General features: G+C 45.7%; 1 protein-coding gene across 1 annotated transcript in view; it reads left to right on the forward strand.

Moving 5' to 3' along the window:
• DOCK11 (dedicator of cytokinesis 11) overlaps positions 1-17807 on the forward strand; it is a gene marked incomplete at its 5' end in the record, with an annotated part of 155565 nt that overhangs the window by 103189 nt on the left and 34569 nt on the right. The window contains 4 exons of the mRNA XM_040467960.1: positions 1829-2011; positions 4248-4361; positions 7400-7615; positions 7705-7762. Of these exons, the coding sequence (XP_040323894.1) occupies positions 1829-2011; positions 4248-4361; positions 7400-7615; positions 7705-7762 (571 nt within the window). The remainder of the gene's footprint in view (positions 1-1828; positions 2012-4247; positions 4362-7399; positions 7616-7704; positions 7763-17807) is intronic.

Here is a 17807-nt window from a genome sequence, read left to right on the forward strand (position 1 = left end):
TCCCTTACACCTTTATTTTCATACTAGAGTATCTTGCCTAGCAATATTTGGTCTAATCTGGTGAAACTGTTGATGAGATTTCCCAATTGCCAATCAGAAAACGTTCATTAAACATTCATTATCCGCATAGCATTGTACTCGGTGTTAAGGTGATTACAAAGAAATAGATTCTTGGGGCTCCTGGGTGGCTCAGTCGGTTAAGCATCCACCTTCAGCTCAGGCTGTGATCTCACGGTGGTTGGATTTGAGCCCCGCGTCGGGCTCTGTGCTGACAGCTCAGAGCCTAGAGCCTGCTTCGGATTCTCTGTCTTCCTCTCTCTCTCTGCACCTCCCCCACTCACACTCTGTCTGTCTCTCAAAAACAAATAAACATTAAAAAAACAAGAAGAAATACATTCTTGGGGCACCTGCCTGTCTCAGTCGGTGGAGCATGTGACTCTTGAATCATGAATTTGAGCACCACGTTGGGCATAGAGATAACTTAAAAAAAAAAAAAAAAAGGTTCCTATAACATGGGTTTAAACTCAAGATTCCCAAGGAATAATTTTTTTTTTAATTTTTTTTTCAACGTTTATTTATTTTTTGGGACAGAGAGAGACAGAGCATGAACGGGGGAGGGGCAGAGAGAGAGGGAGACACAGAATCGGAAACAGGCTCCAGGCTCCGAGCCATCAGCCCAGAGCCCGACGCGGGGCTCGAACTCACGCACCGCGAGATCGTGACCTGGCTGAAGTCGGACGCTTAACCGACTGCACCACCCAGGCGCCCCGCCAAGGAATAATTTTGAAAGGGTGGCCCTCTAGCTTCCCACTCCCTGAAAAAATCCATTGTGTGCTCTCAAAGCAACTTCCTGCTTGCTTAGACATGTAAGCATGGGAGATTGTAACAAGCCTATGTTATGAATAGTTTATCTTCCACAAAGCAGCCTGAATACATTTTCAAAGTAATAGCCACTTGGCTGTTTTGAAGATTGAGCATAACTTTTGTACTCTCTTTCTAACGCCACAATGTATCTTACTCAACGACTATTTATGAGAAGACTCACTTGCGGATGTTTGTGGGCGTATACTTTGCCTATACCCCAGTTTGTTAAAAGATCAACTTTACTTGCTGATTAGATTCCCACTATAATTTTCTCAGCATTTGGGAGTTCGGGACATAAGGAACTCTTTAAATACACAGCAAAAGAGTAAATATTGCAGACTGTCTTTCCCATTTTCAAAGCCCAAACTGAGACCCATCAATCATTCATCATTTCAGCCATTCATTAATTTAATACGTACTATCAAGAACCTACTTATTGGGGCGCCTGGGTGACTCAGTTGGTTAAGCCTCTGACTCTTGATTTTAACCCAGGTCATGGTCCCAGGGTCATGGGATCAAGCCCCGTGTTGGGCTCCACGCCCCGCGTAGGGCCTGTTTGGGATTCTCTTCCTCTTCCCTGCTCTGCCCATCTCCCGTGCTCGCACATGCTCGCTCGCTCTCTCTCTCTCTCTCTCTTAGAAAACACAAAAATAACCCAAAAACCAAAAACAAAAGAGCCTACTTATCGTCTTTTCCAGACCATCGTGAGCTCTTCTCGGATCTGTAGCATTTACTGTCTGCCCCGCACATTTGTGTCGTGACCTATCCGCTGACTTGAATTGTTCTATTATTAATGTGTGCCAGTCTCCGGTTCTCTGGAGCAGAGCCCTGAGCTTAGTTTGGTTTTGTGTCCTCGAGGCACTCGGTACAGTTGTGAGTGAGAAGATGGAAGGCGTTGGATGGGTGAGTGATTTGGGGGGGAGTGGGTTTCCGGATACTTACTTCCGCTTTTCCTGCTCTTTAGTTTCCCTCCGCGTTTTTCAAAGGAAGGGTTAACATGTGTGCCGCATTTTGCTACGAGGTTCTCAAGTGCTGCACCTCGAAGATCAGCTCAACCAGGAACGAGGCATCCGCGCTTTTGTATCTTCTGATGAGGAACAACTTTGAGTATACCAAGAGGAAAACCTTTTTGAGGACCCATCTGCAGGTCAGTGAACACCAAAGCTCCTGTTCTCTCTTCTGTTCCCTCTTTAGCCTCTAGATCGAGGCCTGGCGATACTCGGTCCACGACGGTAGCGGTTAGCCACCTAGGTCTCCCCTGAGTGCCTGACCGTGCCGTCAGCGTAGAATACACGTTGGTGTTGGACGGCCGAGGGCACAAAAGTAAAATCTCGCCGTTGTTTTATGCTGACCTTACGTTGACGTGATAGTATGGACATAATTGGGTGAAGTAAAACCTATTAAATTGCACCTATGTCTTTTTGCTTTTTAACGTGGCCACTGGACGCTTTAAAATTACGAATGTGGCTCACCTATTTCTGTTGGGCAGTGCTGCTCCAGAGTGTAGATGTGAAGAGCCCAGACTCTAGGGCGGAGTCCCAGATTCCCACTCACTGTGCGACCTTTAGCAACTGCCTGAGTCTCTCAGTGCCTCAGTTTCTTCATAGGTGAAATAGAGGCAAGTGTCTGTACCTCCCTCATAGGGTTTCATGAGGATTAAGTGAGATAAGGAAATACCACACCGAATATTGGTTGGAGAACATGACCGGTGAGAGCCCGTACGTTACGGTAACAGGTCTTTTAGTTTGTTTTTCACGTTCCAGCATGCCCAGTTTGTAAAGGATGAGAGACGGCTCAAGGTTTAGTGGAAAGCATGGGTTTTGGAAGCAGACCTACCTGGGTTTAAATCCTAGTTCGGCTACTTGCTTACCATGTGACCCTAGGCGAGTTGCTCCGTCTGCCTTTAACCGTGTGCCTCATCTGTGAAACGAGGTATTGTCGTCACCCCCCTATTACGAATGGGGAAAGTGAGGCACAGAAGGGTTCCGTAGATTCCCCACAGCCACACGGTGAATAATTGAGAGAGTCAAAACTTGAAGCGAAGGCAGTTTGACCCTAGAGCTTGTGTTCCTTGTTCCCACAAAGCCCTGCTTCCCGGGAGCGGCCATCGACAACTTAACGTGAATCATTTAGGTAATCATCCAAGGGAGCTTGAGAGATTCAAATCCCCATCAAAGGCCCTTCCGTCCACTGCTGTCTAAACTAGACAGACCCCAGCGAGAAGCCAAGAAGGGAGCCAAAGCCCTGGAGTCGGGAGTGTGGCACACGGAAATAGACCAGCGAAAGGCGGGCGAGAGGCCGTCAGAGACAAACGTCATTTGTTCCCGGCTTTGCCGGAGCTACTCCTTAGCAAAGCGTGTTTACAGTGGGGGTCTGACCGCCCCTGTTAGCAGTTCATGATTTTGAAAACCGTTTTAAAATTTTTTTTTTCAACATTTATTTATTTTTGGGACAGAGAGAGACAGAGCATGAACGGGGGAGGGGCAGAGAGAGAGGGAGACACAGAATCGGAAACAGGCTCCAGGCTCTGAGCCATCAGCCCAGAGCCTGACGTGGGGCTCGAACTCACGGACCGCGAGATCGTGACCTGGCTGAAGTCAGACGCTTAACCGACTGCGCCACCCAGGCGCCCCTGAAAACCGTTTTAGATCTAGCTGTGCTATGAGTTTGGAACAGCCGTTCACCTCTAAACCAAGAAACGTCCCAATAACGTTTGTCACTGGGACCTTTGGAGCTGCTCTTACACTAGAAGAATTTAAACCCCTCGCGTATGAAGAAATTCGATTATGATGGAACTGTGAGGCACTTTAAAAAATCTTTTTAAGTGTATTTATTTATTCTAAGAGAGAGGGCAAGCAGGGGAGAGGCAGAGAGAGAGAGAGAGAGAGAGAGACAGGAAGAGAGAGCATCCCAAGCAGGCTCCGTGCTGTCAGCACAGAGCCCAAGGCAGGGCTCAATCTCACAAACCGTGAGAACATGACCCGAGCCAACATCAGGAGACCCACGCTTAACTGAATGAGCCACCCAGGCACCCCAGTGAGGCATTTTTAAAAGAAGCGTTTCAGGGGCACCTGAGTGCCTCAGTCAGGCATCCAACTTCGGCTCAGATCATAATCTCGAGGTTCCAGCCCCACACCGGGCTCTCTGCTGTCCGCACGGAGCTCACTTCTGGTCCTCCGTCTCCCTCTCTCTGCCCGTCCCCTGCTCATGCGCTCTCTCTCTCTCTCTCTCTCTCTCAAAAAGAAATAAACATCTAAAAATTTTTCAAACAATAGAAATAAAAGAAGTGTTTCCTACGGGTGCTTATGGGCTCATACAATGATGAGGATAAGCAGCATTTGTTCAAAAGACACTTGAAAACCAACGTGTGCTTCCTCCCACAGATCATAATTGCTGTGAGCCAGCTGATAGCCGACGTGGCACTAAGCGGAGGATCGCGATTTCAGGAATCCCTGTTCATTATCAATAATTTTGCAAACAGTGACAGACCTATGAAGGTACGTCCTCACTACAAGTAATAAACTAGCACCACATTCACTGTCAGAGAAGCTTACACTCCTGTAGTCAAACCCTCATTGGACTCACAGCTTTTGATGGCACAGGGCGTATATAGAACGTGGGTTTCACGAGTCAAGGCTCTGTTTGGTACGGAACAGAGCTTCAGTATTCGTTGACTGGATGGATGAATGACTATGTTATGTATACACAGCCGTTAGAGCTAGTAGGATTGGAATTTTTTCCTGAGCTTGATTTCCACACTTGCTCAGACAAGGCATGGATTCTTTTTTGACTACCATTTGGCTACCAATACCATTTATGGTATTGGTTAATGAAGCACTGAGTTTGAACTTCCACAAAATGTCACTGAGAGTGGCCAACAGAGGAGGAATAACGCAGAAGGAATTCACCACTTGATGGTCTTCTGAGTTTTGAGAATTATCTTTGAGCTGCTTATGGCTTGCCGTGGATATGTGTGGGCAAACCCAAGGCCAAGGCTGTCGTTCTCCGGCACCAGCTGGCTGAGGCCAAGCCTAAGACCCTGACCACCGGTCGTATTCCTAACCCACATACTCAGAACCTATGCCATTGTAAAAATTCGTTTGTCTTGTTGCACAGAAAACAGGTTCTGATCTTCAGCGATGCACGTGTACAAGGGAAGAAGAATCTTTTTGTCAGTCAAGGACTTTTCCTCCCCAGGGGATCATCGCCATTCTTGGGAAAGGTCATCCTCCAGGATAATTTGACCATATTGTGTAAAAACTGTAAGAAAAAAAAAAAAACACAGTCACGGCATACTTGATGTTTGGGACGTGTAGAATCTGTGTACCAAAAAATAATTCCCATAGGAACGTTGCTTAGACTGAAAAAAAAAACAAAAAACAAACAAAATCTCCCCGGGAGATCAGCATATGCTCCAACTAATCCCATGAGCACAAAAACATTTTATGCCATTTAGGATCTCACACTCTGAGAGTTTATTTTACCACTTGTGACCATCCTTAATTCTTTGTTATATAAAAGTTGTCTTAGCATCATTTTCAAAGTAAATGAGGTCTGTATTGGCTGACCTTGGTAAGAAATCTTTTGTATGACTCATTTCTGAAATGACCTCACTTTACTCTGGTGGGGCTGTCATTACCAATAAACCCTATGACAACAAGTATGCCTTCACCCCAGGAAATGGGACTGCTACTGGGGTATAAGAAGGAACTTTATTATATATACTTATTATTTTCGAAGGGATCAGGAAGGCACTTTGAAAAACCGTTTCCTCCACAGTTGGTTACATTCACATTGAAAAGCTCCCCAACCCCTGTATTGTCCCTTCCTTGTCTTCTCTGAATCCTACGGATAACTGTGATTACTCCATTGGGGTTAAGAGGAAGTGAGAATACGTTCTTAGTAGCAGCCAGGATAAAAAGGAAACTGTAGCTTAATGGGTTTGGAGGACAAAACAACATTTTTTTTTTTAATTTTTTTTTTCAACATTTATTTATTTTTGGGACAGAGAGAGACAGAGCATGAACGGGGGAGGGGCAGAGAGAGAGGGAGACACAGAATCGGAAACAGGCTCCAGGCTCCGAGGCATCAGCCCAGAGCCCGACGCGGGGCTCGAACTCACGGACCGCGAGATCGTGACCTGGCTGAAGTCGGACGCTTAACCGACTGCGCCACCCAGGCGCCCCCAAAACAACATTTTGAGAGAGGCTATTCACTCTTTAGGGTTTTCTGTGATTCACAACCTTTTAGTTGTGTAAGTGGAAATCGTTACGGTATTGGTGTAAGGTTTTTACTTTAGTGTACGTGGCAGTGTTTGGATGGAAGAGTGGCTGAGATCACTAGCTCTGGAACCCGAATGTCTGGGTATAAATCCTGTCTCTACCACCTAACCAACTGTGATGCTTTGGCCAAGCTATGTAACTGCTGTGCACCTCAATTTTCCTTTATAAAATGAATTACAGTGGTACTTCTTTCATAGGGTTGCTGCAAAAGTTAAAACATGTAAGGCACGCCTAGACCACACGAGTACCTAGTAAGCTGTCAATTTTTAGTTACCGTTATAACTAAAATCACACAATAATGGCAAATAATTCTCCTGGCTGTCGAATTTACCGTGGACAAGTCTGCCTCCAGATCCGTGCTTTTATGTATTGTGAATATAGTGCCGTCCAGTTTAGAGCCTTTGAAGCCTGAGCTAATTGGACATTTTAAAAAAGAATTCATGGGGCACCTGGGTGGCTCAGTCGGTTGGGCGGCCGACTTCGGCTCAGGTCATGATCTCGCGGTCCGTGAGTTTGAGCCCCGCTGACAGCTCAGAGCCTGGAGCCTGTTTCAGATTCTGTGTCTCCCTCTCTCTGACCCTCCCCCGTTCATGCTCTGTCTCTCTCTGTCTCAAAAATAAATAAACGTTAAAATAAATAAATAAATAAATAATAAAAAAAGAATTCATTTACACGGCTTCAGGGGTGCCTGGGTAGCTCAGTCGGTTAAGCATCCGACTCTCGATCTCAGCTCAGGTCATCACAGTTCGTGAGATTGAGCCTCATGTCGGGCTCTGTGCTGACAGTGCAGAGCCTGCTTGGGAGTCTGTCCGTCTCTCTGTCTCTGTCTCTGTGTCTCTCTGCCCATCCCCCACTCATGCTCTCTCCCGTGGGTGCTCTATCAAAATAAATAAGCGTTAAAAAAAATAAAGCTCTTTATTTTTTAATATTTATTTAATTTGAGAGAGAGAGAGAGCACGAGCAAGGGAGGGGCAGAGGGAGAGAGAGAGAGTGCGAGAAAGAGACACTCTTAAGCAGGCTCCATGCTCAGTGCAGAGAGATCCCACAATCCTGGGATCAAGACCTGAGCCGAAATCGGGAGTTGGATGCTCCACACTGACTGAGCCACCCAGGCACCCCGTACAAAGAAAAAAAACCAAAGCTCCGTAGACACATGGTATACCAAGAACTGTAATCAGGAATATAAGTCATGCTTAGAGCACATGGGTAATATTGATCAACATGTCTTTTTTGTTTGTTTGTTTTGAAATTAGGCCACTGCTTTTCCCACAGAAGTCAAAGACTTGACCAAGAGAATCCGTACTGTCCTTATGGCCACCGCTCAGATGAAGGAGCATGAGAAAGATCCTGAAATGTTAATTGATCTCCAGTACAGCCTAGCCAAGTCCTATGCGAGCACCCCGGAGCTCAGGAAAACCTGGCTTGACAGCATGGCCAAGATTCATGTAAAAAATGGAGATTTTTCAGAGGTGACTGCTTCGGACTTTGTTCTAAACACCACCCTGCAGAAAGCTCTGGAACGCATTCTGACCGCTCTTCCTTTGTCATCCTTTTCCAGGCCGCAATGTGTTACGTGCACGTGGCAGCTCTGGTTGCCGAGTTTCTCCATCGAAAAAGTAAGAGATTTCTGCTCCTAGAGATGGGGAGAATTTCAGATAGCCCCGGAGTTTTTCTCTTTGTAGCTTGAATGTGATACGATTGAGCTCTGAAATGTACGTTCACCTTTAGCCTCAGTTGGTGTTCAAAGAGAAGGTGTTGGAAAACTGGATTATTCACTTTGCCTTCTGCTTTCATTGAGAGTACAGGAATAAGTTAAATAGCACAGGGCCAGGCCTGATGCCCAATGTTTATTTTCCAAGACCATCTCCCTGGAAGACTGCCACAAATTAAATTCTTCTCGGGGCTCATGAGGAGCTCTGGTGAATACAGATCATTTGTTTTCCCCTCATCCGTCTCGACTTCAAAAATGCACACAGGTTACAGCTCCATAGCCACTTTAGTGCAACAATACTTTGGTATTAACAGGGACTCGGGGCGAGGGGGCGCCTGGGTGGCTCAGTTGGTTGGGCGTCCGACTTCGGCTCGGGTTCATGATCTCGCGATTCGTGGGCTTGAGCGCCGCATCGGGCTCTGTGCTGACGGCTCAGGGCCTGGAGCCTGCTTCGGATTCTGTGTCTCTCTGCCCCTCCCCTGCTCATGCTCTGTCTCTCTCTCAAAAATAAATATTAAAAAATTAAAAAGAAAACAATATGAAAAGGGAGTCAGGAGGCGCCTGGGTGGCTCAGTCGGTGAAGCGTCCGACTCTTGGTTTCGGCTCAGGTCATGATCTCATGGTTCGTGAGTTCAAGCCCCTCATCGGGCTCCACGCTGCCTGTGCGGAGCCTGCTTGGGATTCTCTCTCCCCCTCTCTCTCTGCCCCTCCCCTGCTCTTGCGTGCTCTCTCTTTCTCTCTCTCTCTCTCTCAAAATAAATGATCCTAACAAATAAATAAAAGGGAGTCAGCGCATCGGCAAGATGGCCAAGTAAGATGCCCCTTGTTTCTGTATCCCCCCCTCAGCAGTTTGCCATCCGTCTGCGGACAAAGGTGCCTCTGTGGGAGCTGTGGGATTCAGCACCATACAGCCAGGGACCTGGGAGGAGTCTCCCCCACCTGTGCCTCAGGCAATAGGCAGACAGACCTTGGTCCTGGACGTGGACCCTGTAGTGGCTCATGAACTGGCCCTAGCCTTTCTCAGCTGTGGTCTGAGCACACTTGGAGAGCCCCGTCTTAGATAATCATCCACAGACCAGAGGACCTTGGTGGATGACCAGGAGGCCCGTGGCAAAGTTCCAGCATGCCGTTGGAGCAAAACAAATACAAGTTCAGATGCATCGTAGAGGGTGAAAGGAACGGTTTGACTTAACTCATGTCACCCCTTCCCCAAGGTGGCACAGCTCCGTGCCAAGAGAGACCTTCTTGCCCATGATTTCTTCTGTGGGGAACAAGTGGGAGCATGTGAGTGGGCCCCTGGCATCCGCAGCAGTATAAGGCCTGCCAAAGAGACGCATTTCTCTCTTGCCCCATCCGGGGTACCTGGCTCCTGAGCCGCATGACTAGGGGCAGGAAGAGGTGGGAGTAGATCGGACTCTTAGAGGGCCTTAAAGAGACGTGGATCCTGCTAACCGCATCGCAGGCTCCATCTAGAAGCCCAAGGCACTAGGGACACATAGCTCATGGATTCCTGCCCCCACCCCCACCTAGCCCACAGGCACCTCCAGTGCTCTGTGCATCTAAACCCTGCACTCCTTTATCCTGTAGCCGGCTCCCTGTGTGTGCTCCTGATGGGTGGCTAAGAGCAAGCCTTGGCAGCCGACTAGAAGGCCATCCAGCATCTGTGGGCCACTAAGAGACCACAAGCTTGAGCTTTAGCACTTTGGCCTGGTGTGTTGCACGATGGAGAGAAGGCATACAAGCCTCAGAAATCTGCCACAAAACGGGCACCTGGGTGGTTCAGTCGGTTAGGCGTCAGACTTCGGCTCAGGTCACGATCTCATGGTTCACGAGTTCAAGCCCCTCATCGGACTCTGTGCTGACAGCTGGGAGCCTGGAGCCTGCAGCCTGCTTCAGCTTCTGTCTCCCTCTCTCCGCCCTTTCCCCTTTCCCCTTTCCCACTCTGTCTCTCTCTCTCTCCCTCAAAAGTAAACACTAAAAAAAATCTGCCACAAAAGGGAGCAAGAAGTATGAAGCCAGTGTATCCATAGGAGGTCCGTGAAAGCCACAGACTCCGTAGCAGGGCAGATGGAAGGTGTTTCTCCCCCAAAGTCAGTCAGTAAAGGTGGTTGGAGGTGACTGCTATTTCAGATGCAAAGACAGCCATGCAAAAGACTTCAGAGAACAGGAAAAATGAAGGAAACATGGCACCACCAAAGGCTCCCAATAATCTTCCAGTAACCCAGGCCAAAGTCCTGGAGATCTGCAATGTACCTCATGAAGAATTCAAAATAGCTGTTTTAAGGAAGCTTAATGAGCTATGATAAAACAGAGAGTTCAATGAAACCAGGAGAATAGTACACGAACAAGAAGTTAAACGCAGATAGGAAATTAAAAAAAAAAAAATTCTGGCATTGAAGAATACAATGAATGAAGTGAAAAATGCAACAGCATTGCCAACAGAGTGGATCAAACAGAAGTAATCTGTGAATTGGAAGTCAGGACCTTTGAATTTGTTTCATCAGAGGGGAACAAGGACAAAAGAATGAAAAAGAGTAAAGAAGCCTCCGGGCGTGATCTTTGGGATAGCATCAAAAGAAACAATCTGTGAATTCTTTGAGTCCCAGAAGGAGAAGAGAGGGAGAAGGAGACAGAAAACTTTTATTTCAAGAAATATAACTGAGAATATCCCAAATCTGGGGAGAGATTTGGACATCCATGTTCACGAAGCTCATAGATCCCCAAACACTCAACATAAAGAGAGCTTCTCTAAGACCCGTTATAATAAAACTATCCACAGACAAAGAACCCCAAGGCAGCAATAGGAAAGAAGTTTGTAACTGACAAGGGAACCCCCATAAGGCCATTGGTAGGTTTCTCAGCAGAGCCTTGCAGGCAAAGAGAGAGTGCGATGAAGTATTCAAAGAGCTCAAAGAATAAAACTGCCAGCCAAGAGGACTCCAGTAAAGTTGTCCTTCAGAAGTGAAGGACCGATAAAGACATTCCCAGGCAAACACAAGCTGAGGGAGTTCATCCCCACTACACCTGCCCTGCAAGAAAGGCTGAAAGGAGTTCTTCAAGCCGAAATGAAGAGATGCTAATTAATAACGTGAAAACCTGTGAAATGGATCCATAAGAATGGGTAAAGAAGATGTGGCACATATACACAATATTCAGCCACAAGAAAGAAGGAAGTCTGGCCAGTTTGGGCAATATGGATGGCATAGCATAGCATGGCATAGCATTATGCTAAGTGGAATGAGTCAGAAAGAAAGACCAACACCGTATGATCTCACTTTCATGTAGCATCTAAAAACTCGAAACCACAGAGGCAGAGCGTGGAATGGTAGTTGCCAGAGGCTAGGGGGTGGGGAAAGTGGGAAGATGTTTGTACCAAAGGGTACAAACTTTCAGTTAGAAGAGGAATAAATTCTGGGGATCTAATGTACAGCACAGTGATGACAGTGAAGACTGTATTATATACCTGAAAGTTGCTGAGAAAGTGGATCTTAAATATTCTCATCTCCCCGCAAAAGGTAATTATGTGGGGGGGGGGGGGCCTTTCATTTCGCAATATACACATATCAAATCAACACACACACCTTAAACTTACACAGTGTTCTATTTCAGCTGTGTCTCAACAGAGCTGGCGGGGAGGCGAGGGAAGGAGAAACCAAAAGGGAGTCGGGGATTTTGAAGGGCTTCAGGATCCAGCAGATCTAATTCAAGAATCTGCCTGAAAGCTTCCCTTTCCAAAGCCAGTATTGTTGACTACTATAAAACTACTCAAATAGTAAAATAGTTGAGTTAGAAACCTTCTGCTATCTATCATAACGGCCAAGCTATTTCCTTTACGGTAGTTAAATGAGTAACATCAGGGCAAAATGAAACCATCCTGTGGGAGCCTTATCACTCTGGTTTGATCTAGGAGAACACAGCCACGTTTTGTTTTGTTTTGAATTCCTACAGTTAACTATACAGCTTCCATTTTACATCTAAGGCTCAGTGGATTGCCTCATAGAATAATACCACCCATGTGGGGAGAACCTCTTTATACGTAAAGAGTCATCCCAAGCATGGTATCATGAATAACATGTAGATTCATTTTACTTCTATTTTTTTATTACTATTTTTAATGTTTATTTATTTGAGAGTGGGGGGGGGGGGGGCGGGCCAGAGAGAGAAGGAAGGAGAATCCCAACAGGCTCCACGCTGTCAGTGCAGAGTCTGACACGGGGCTCGATCTCAGGAACCACACGTTCATGACCTGAGCCAAAATCAAGGGTCAGGCGCTCAACTGACTGAGTCACCCAGGCGGCCCTTTTTCACTTATATTTTAAATTAACACTTTCTGTTTGGTACTGAAATATTTAACAACCCATGTGTTTGAAATTGGTAGACTCTAGTGTTCTCCTTTGAGTGCCTAGACTTGGTTTTAAAATGGAAAAATAATAATTATCAAAAGAAGGCTCCATCTGAGGGTTTTTTTTTTCCCTACATCACCAGTCTGCCTGTGAAATTATAGTCAAAGTAAATATTGAAATTGTACATCTGCAGTTCCAAATAAACTGATACGAGAACTCAAAACACGGTAATGCATTTTTAGGTGTAGTATTATCTCCTCTCTCTAATTAGAGAAATCTGCAAAAAGATTTTTATGTCCACGGAGTATCAAACTGTACCCTTTAGATATTGAAAATTGTTAAATATGTTAAAATATTTCCCTAGATTTTTTTCCCCATAGGTGCAAAGACTTAAAATTAGGCAAAAATCAAGAATTATTAATCTCCATTATCAGTCCTTAAACTTTGAAAATACAAGACTGGGCAAGATAGCAACTAAAATAGAATATAAATATTGCTGTGGTTTGTTGGACATGAGTTGGGGGCAGCTAGCCTGTACACAAAATAATGCGACCTGTTTCAGTAAGTGGAAATAGTGCTTTAAAAACTTTTCTAAATATTTGAGTATAGTTGACACACGATGGTACATTAGTTTCAAGTGTGCAACATAGTGACTCAACTTCTCGGTTTGTTGTGCTGTGCTCACCATCAGGGTAGCTACCGTCAGTCACCGTACAAGCTATTGCAATGCCATCGCCTGTACTCCCTGTGCTGTGCCTTTTATTCCCCTGATTATTCACTCCATAGCTGGAAGCCTGTATCTCCCACTCCCCTTACCCATTTTGCCCATCCCCCTCCCGCTTAAATATTTACTTCTTAATACCCCAAGGTGTTTAAGAGGTTATCCTTCCTATAAAGCAAAGAGTCCCTCTCTGAGTAGGAAAAGAATGTTTTGCATTTAACAAAACATGTTAACATTTAGGAGTTCATGTATTTATTTATAGGCCCCGTTTATTTTTAAACCTGGAAAATCCTACTTGCTTAAACTAGCCAACCTTATTCTAAGGGTGGCTCAGTTGGTTAACATCTGACTCCTGATTTCGTCTCAGGTCATGATCTCATGGCTCGTGAGTTCGAGCCCTGTGCCGGCAGCGCAGGGCCTGCTTGGGATATTCTCTCTCTCTCTCTCTCTCTCTCTCTCTCTCTCTCCCCCTCCCTCCCTCCCTCCCCCTCTCCCTCTCCCTCTCTCCGTGTCCCCCTCTCTCCCTGCCTTCTTTCAAAATAAATAAACTTAAAAAAAAAAAAATGGTGGCAGTAGTAAAATCCTCAGGGTGCCCCCACCCTTGGCTTTAGTTATTCAGATGATCCAAAACACCTTCTTTTGGTGATGAGTTGATTAAACTATGATAGTTCTACCAATAGACCCTATTAATTGAAAATGCAAGTTAAAAATTTAATCTGTTGGGGCGCCTGGGTGGCGCAGTCGGTTGAGCGTCCGACTTCAGCCAGGTCACGATCTCGCGGTCCGGGAGTTCGAGCCCCGTGTCGGGCTCTGGGCTGATGGCTCAGGGCCTGGAGCTTGTTTCCGATTCTGTGTCTCCCTCTCTCTCTGCCCCTCCCCTGTTCATGCTGTGTCTCTCTCTGTCGCAAAAATAAGTAAACATTGAAAAAAAAAAATTTAATCTGTTAACCTGTCATCTAGCCTGAGAACTTCATGATCTAGATAAGAGCTGGCTATTTACAGAGTAAATAAAACAAACATTTGAGTTCAGCGCTGAAAAAAAAAAAGATTTTATTAGTACTTAAGACAGACTTCACAAAAATAGTTGAGCAGTTCCACCACCCTTTGTTTTCTACTGTTAAGCGTCCTTTGATAATGAAGACAAAAGGGAAGGAGAGTTAGAAAGTATTTTAAATCTTGGCCATAGCAATTGCAAAAATTTTGTTTTCTCCAACTCCTAAGCCATTTCTCTTGAAGTCATTATAAAGCACTTCTTTTAATCAAGATGAAATGAAATACTACTTACCAGCTGACATATTGGAAAGAGATGTTCTGATGAGAGTTTTTTTTTTTTTTTTTTAAAGAGTTTGTTCCATTGGGTGGTTGCCTAAGCAAGCAAAGGCTTGGGCCCCTGTCCCCTAGGGCTGACTACAAAAACCCTCCCTCCCCCCCCAAGTTTCGTCCCAAGTATTCTAGATCTCATTCTTTGGAGGCGAGACTTGATGTACCTCTTCCTGAGAGAGGGCACAACTGTTCTGACCTGGGGAAGACAAGAGTCAAGGTGTCTGCGTCCTTCCACCACCACTGGGCATCCAAGGCTCAGCAAAGCTTCGGTCCTAGAGGCCCCCCTCCCCCCGCCAACAACCCAGAAAAAGGAATTTCCTTTCCCATAGAGTCTGTTCCTTTCATTCCTTATAGGGTAATGTTGCTCCCTTTCCCAAGTCTTTTTACCCAGGATCTGATAGCTTAAGTTCCACAGCTTTTTATTTCCTGACTCCTTGCCAATCACAGCCCTCCCCGCCTTTTGCCTCCCCTCCCCCTTCAGGACTTTTAACCTCTTATCCTTCTTCTGACTAGCAGTCTTATTTTACCAAGGGTTGAACTGCCTCCCCACCCTCCAAACGCCTCCCGGCTTTTATTTTTTCCTGGGACACTTGTGCTCAAGGTAATGGTCTGTCCTTGGACAGTGTGCATCTTGCTTTCCCTAGGACAGCAGTCAGGACTACAGAAGCTATAGCTTTGAAGGGCAAGGTCAGGAATCCAGGTCATACACCAGAAAGATTGACAGCAGACCCTTGAAGACCACCTTATATAATGCTACAGAGCGCCATGGGAGATCCCCAAAATGCGTGCCTCCCTCTATTGGGATATATACACTGGCCACTTCCAGATTCAGCAGCTTGTTTCATCTAAAAATCTTTCGAAGGGCACCTCGGTGGCCAACCTCGGCTCAGGTCACGATCTCGCGGTTCACAAGTTTGAGCCCCACGTTGGGCTCTGTGCTGACAGCTCAGAGCCTGAAGCCTGCTTCGGATTCTGTGTCGCCCTCTCTCTCTGTCCTCCCCGCTCGTACTCCGTCTCTTCTCTCTCAAAAATAAACATTAAAAAAAAAAAAAAAAAACGTTAAAAGTCTTTCTAGGGCTAAGGGCAATCAGAAATTTCCCCAAGCATTTTAAAGACCCTCACAACGAAAAGGGTCCTTATGTCATTGGATAGTTTGGTGGGTGCTAATAACTTATGCAAACAAGGGGGATATATTCTCCTCTAGGTAGAGATACGTCATTAGGCATAGGACTCCAGATAACACGCTTACCACGTATAGTGGACTCTGAAGCTAACAATCCATGAAGCAGACAACAAACTCCAAAGTGGGCATTGACCTGTCAGTTTATGAGAAAAAACATAATTTGCCCTCCTTATACTTAAAATATATACTTGAGGGGCGCCTGAGTGGCTCAGGCAGTTAAGCGTCCAACTTTGGCTCAGGTCATGATCTCGTGGTTCATGAGTTCGAGCCCTTTATCAGGTGCTGTGCTGACAGCTCGGAGCCCGGAGCCTGCTCTGGATTCTGTGTCTCCTTCTGTCTGTCTCTCAAAAATAATAAACATTAAAAATAAAATATATATTTGAAATCTACTTAAAATTTACTTAAAATATCTCTCCCAAGATGCTTGAGCCTCGTCTGATCTCAGGCACAGGAGTGTGCCCCTTTTTGTCCTCCCCTAAATCACAGCATTCTAGAAAAATCCTAGATTTGGGAATCACTTAAAAGTCTCAGAGCAGACAGGCATTTTTTTCCTTAGTCGTGGACCGAGCTGCCAGAGGCCTTCAGGGATTGACAGTTTTCTTTGTTGAGGACCGTTGGGGGCCCCCTTCCCTACCACCTAGCTCTTGACTTCGCAGTGTTGATCAAGTGGGACATTGTCTCCTAAATTTCAGAAAGTTCTCCTAACACGCTATTCAAAGAGTGGCCGATCTGAGAACTTTGTTACTGGGTCACAACAAGCTAAAGAGTATTATCCTGAGTGGAAATCAGCTATGTCACTGAGTGTATTTAATTTAGCAGACTTTTTTTTTTTTTTTTTTTTTTTTTTGCCCCGTAGACTAGTTGAAGAAGGAAATGATGAATTGATTTACGTTCGGGTGCAAGTTCCTTGTCTTGTTGTGGTCCAGCACTTTGAACAGAACTTGCCTCGAAGTCTATAACAGACCATTTTAGGCATGCTTATCTTCAGAAATGAAACGTGTTCCGCTCTGTCTTCTGTGTCTTTTATTACCTGATTTCTTTCAACAAAAATGGCCCTGAAGGCCATTGGGTCAAAGTAAATCTGATTTTCTTTTTTTTTAATTTTTTAAGTGTATTTATTTATTTCGAGAGAGGGGGAGTGCAAGCCGGGTAGGGACAGAGAGAGAACAGGGAGAGAATCTGCCTAATGCAGGGCTTGAACTCAAAAACCGGGAGATCATGACCTGAGCCAAGATCAACGGTCAGACGCTTAACTGGCTGAGCCACCCAGGGGTCCCTTATTTTCATTTCTGCCTCGCCTTTCTTCACAGAAATCCACTGACTGCTCCCTCTGTGTCTCTCCATTCTTGAAAAAGCACTTCAGAATAACCCCCTCTTCCCTCTCCAGAAGTCTGTCTCTCTCTCATAGAAGCGTGGTGCTTATTTGATAACTCACGCTCTATCAAACATCTTACAAGACGATGTATGTGTGTAGCCTTCATTTAGACCAGGGGAGCTGGCAAAACCCCAGGCCTGATACCTGACCTTTCTTTCTGCCAGAATTCTGAGAAATCTCTTAGATACGGGGAAGCCTGACTCTCTTAAACCTTCCTTCTTCTTTTCCCAAGAGTGTTTGGACACATGCACAGAATGTGTAGGGCAACCACAAAGCCTGCCTTCTATACCTGAACTCTTGCTTGACGGCAAACATTTGGTCCACGATCCCACAGCAGCTGTTCCCAGCTTCAGCTCACTTGCTACTTCCCAGGGGTCCAGCTGTAGAGTCACTGTACCAGCTGGCCACAATTGGCCAACCTTGGAAAAGCTCATTTATTTATTGGTAACTTCGGTTGTTAAGAATTCATCCAACACTCCTTAGGTGCTGGGTTCCGTCCCACACACTTTGCACTTCCTTAAATTCTCACAAAGTAGATATTCTCTCCATCTTGTAGCCGATGAAGCTTTTTACAGTTCTAGAGAGAGAAGCCTGTCTAAAATCACGCCGTTAGTGATAGAACCGAGGCAATCTAACTCTGAAAGCGTGCTGATTCTCCCAGGGCCTGTCCCCTTTCTCCAAGGACGCTTCAGTCCTGCCACATGTTTTCTCTGCCTCTCTTACAAGTCCTAGGCTAGGCTTCCTCCAGCCACCCAACCCACTTCCTTTTTCCAATTCTTCAGGAAAATTAGAAACTAGAAACGGTTACCAAAGCACATTCCCTGGCTGCCTGAAAAGTACATGCCCTTTGTGGTTAGGTGACAGACCAGAAACACACAGGATCAAAGCGGTCAGTTACACTAGGAAACATTTACTATACTAGCCACTGAGGATGATGCATGGTCAGAGAATGAACCTGACTTGTTAGTAACTTGAGCTCGCTTTTCGGGAAAAGACTGGTAGAAT

The sequence above is a fragment of the Herpailurus yagouaroundi genome, unplaced genomic scaffold (assembly GCF_014898765.1).
Source record: "Herpailurus yagouaroundi ecotype Mexico unplaced genomic scaffold, PumYag 67641, whole genome shotgun sequence".
Classification (NCBI taxonomy): Eukaryota; Metazoa; Chordata; class Mammalia; order Carnivora; family Felidae; genus Herpailurus; species Herpailurus yagouaroundi.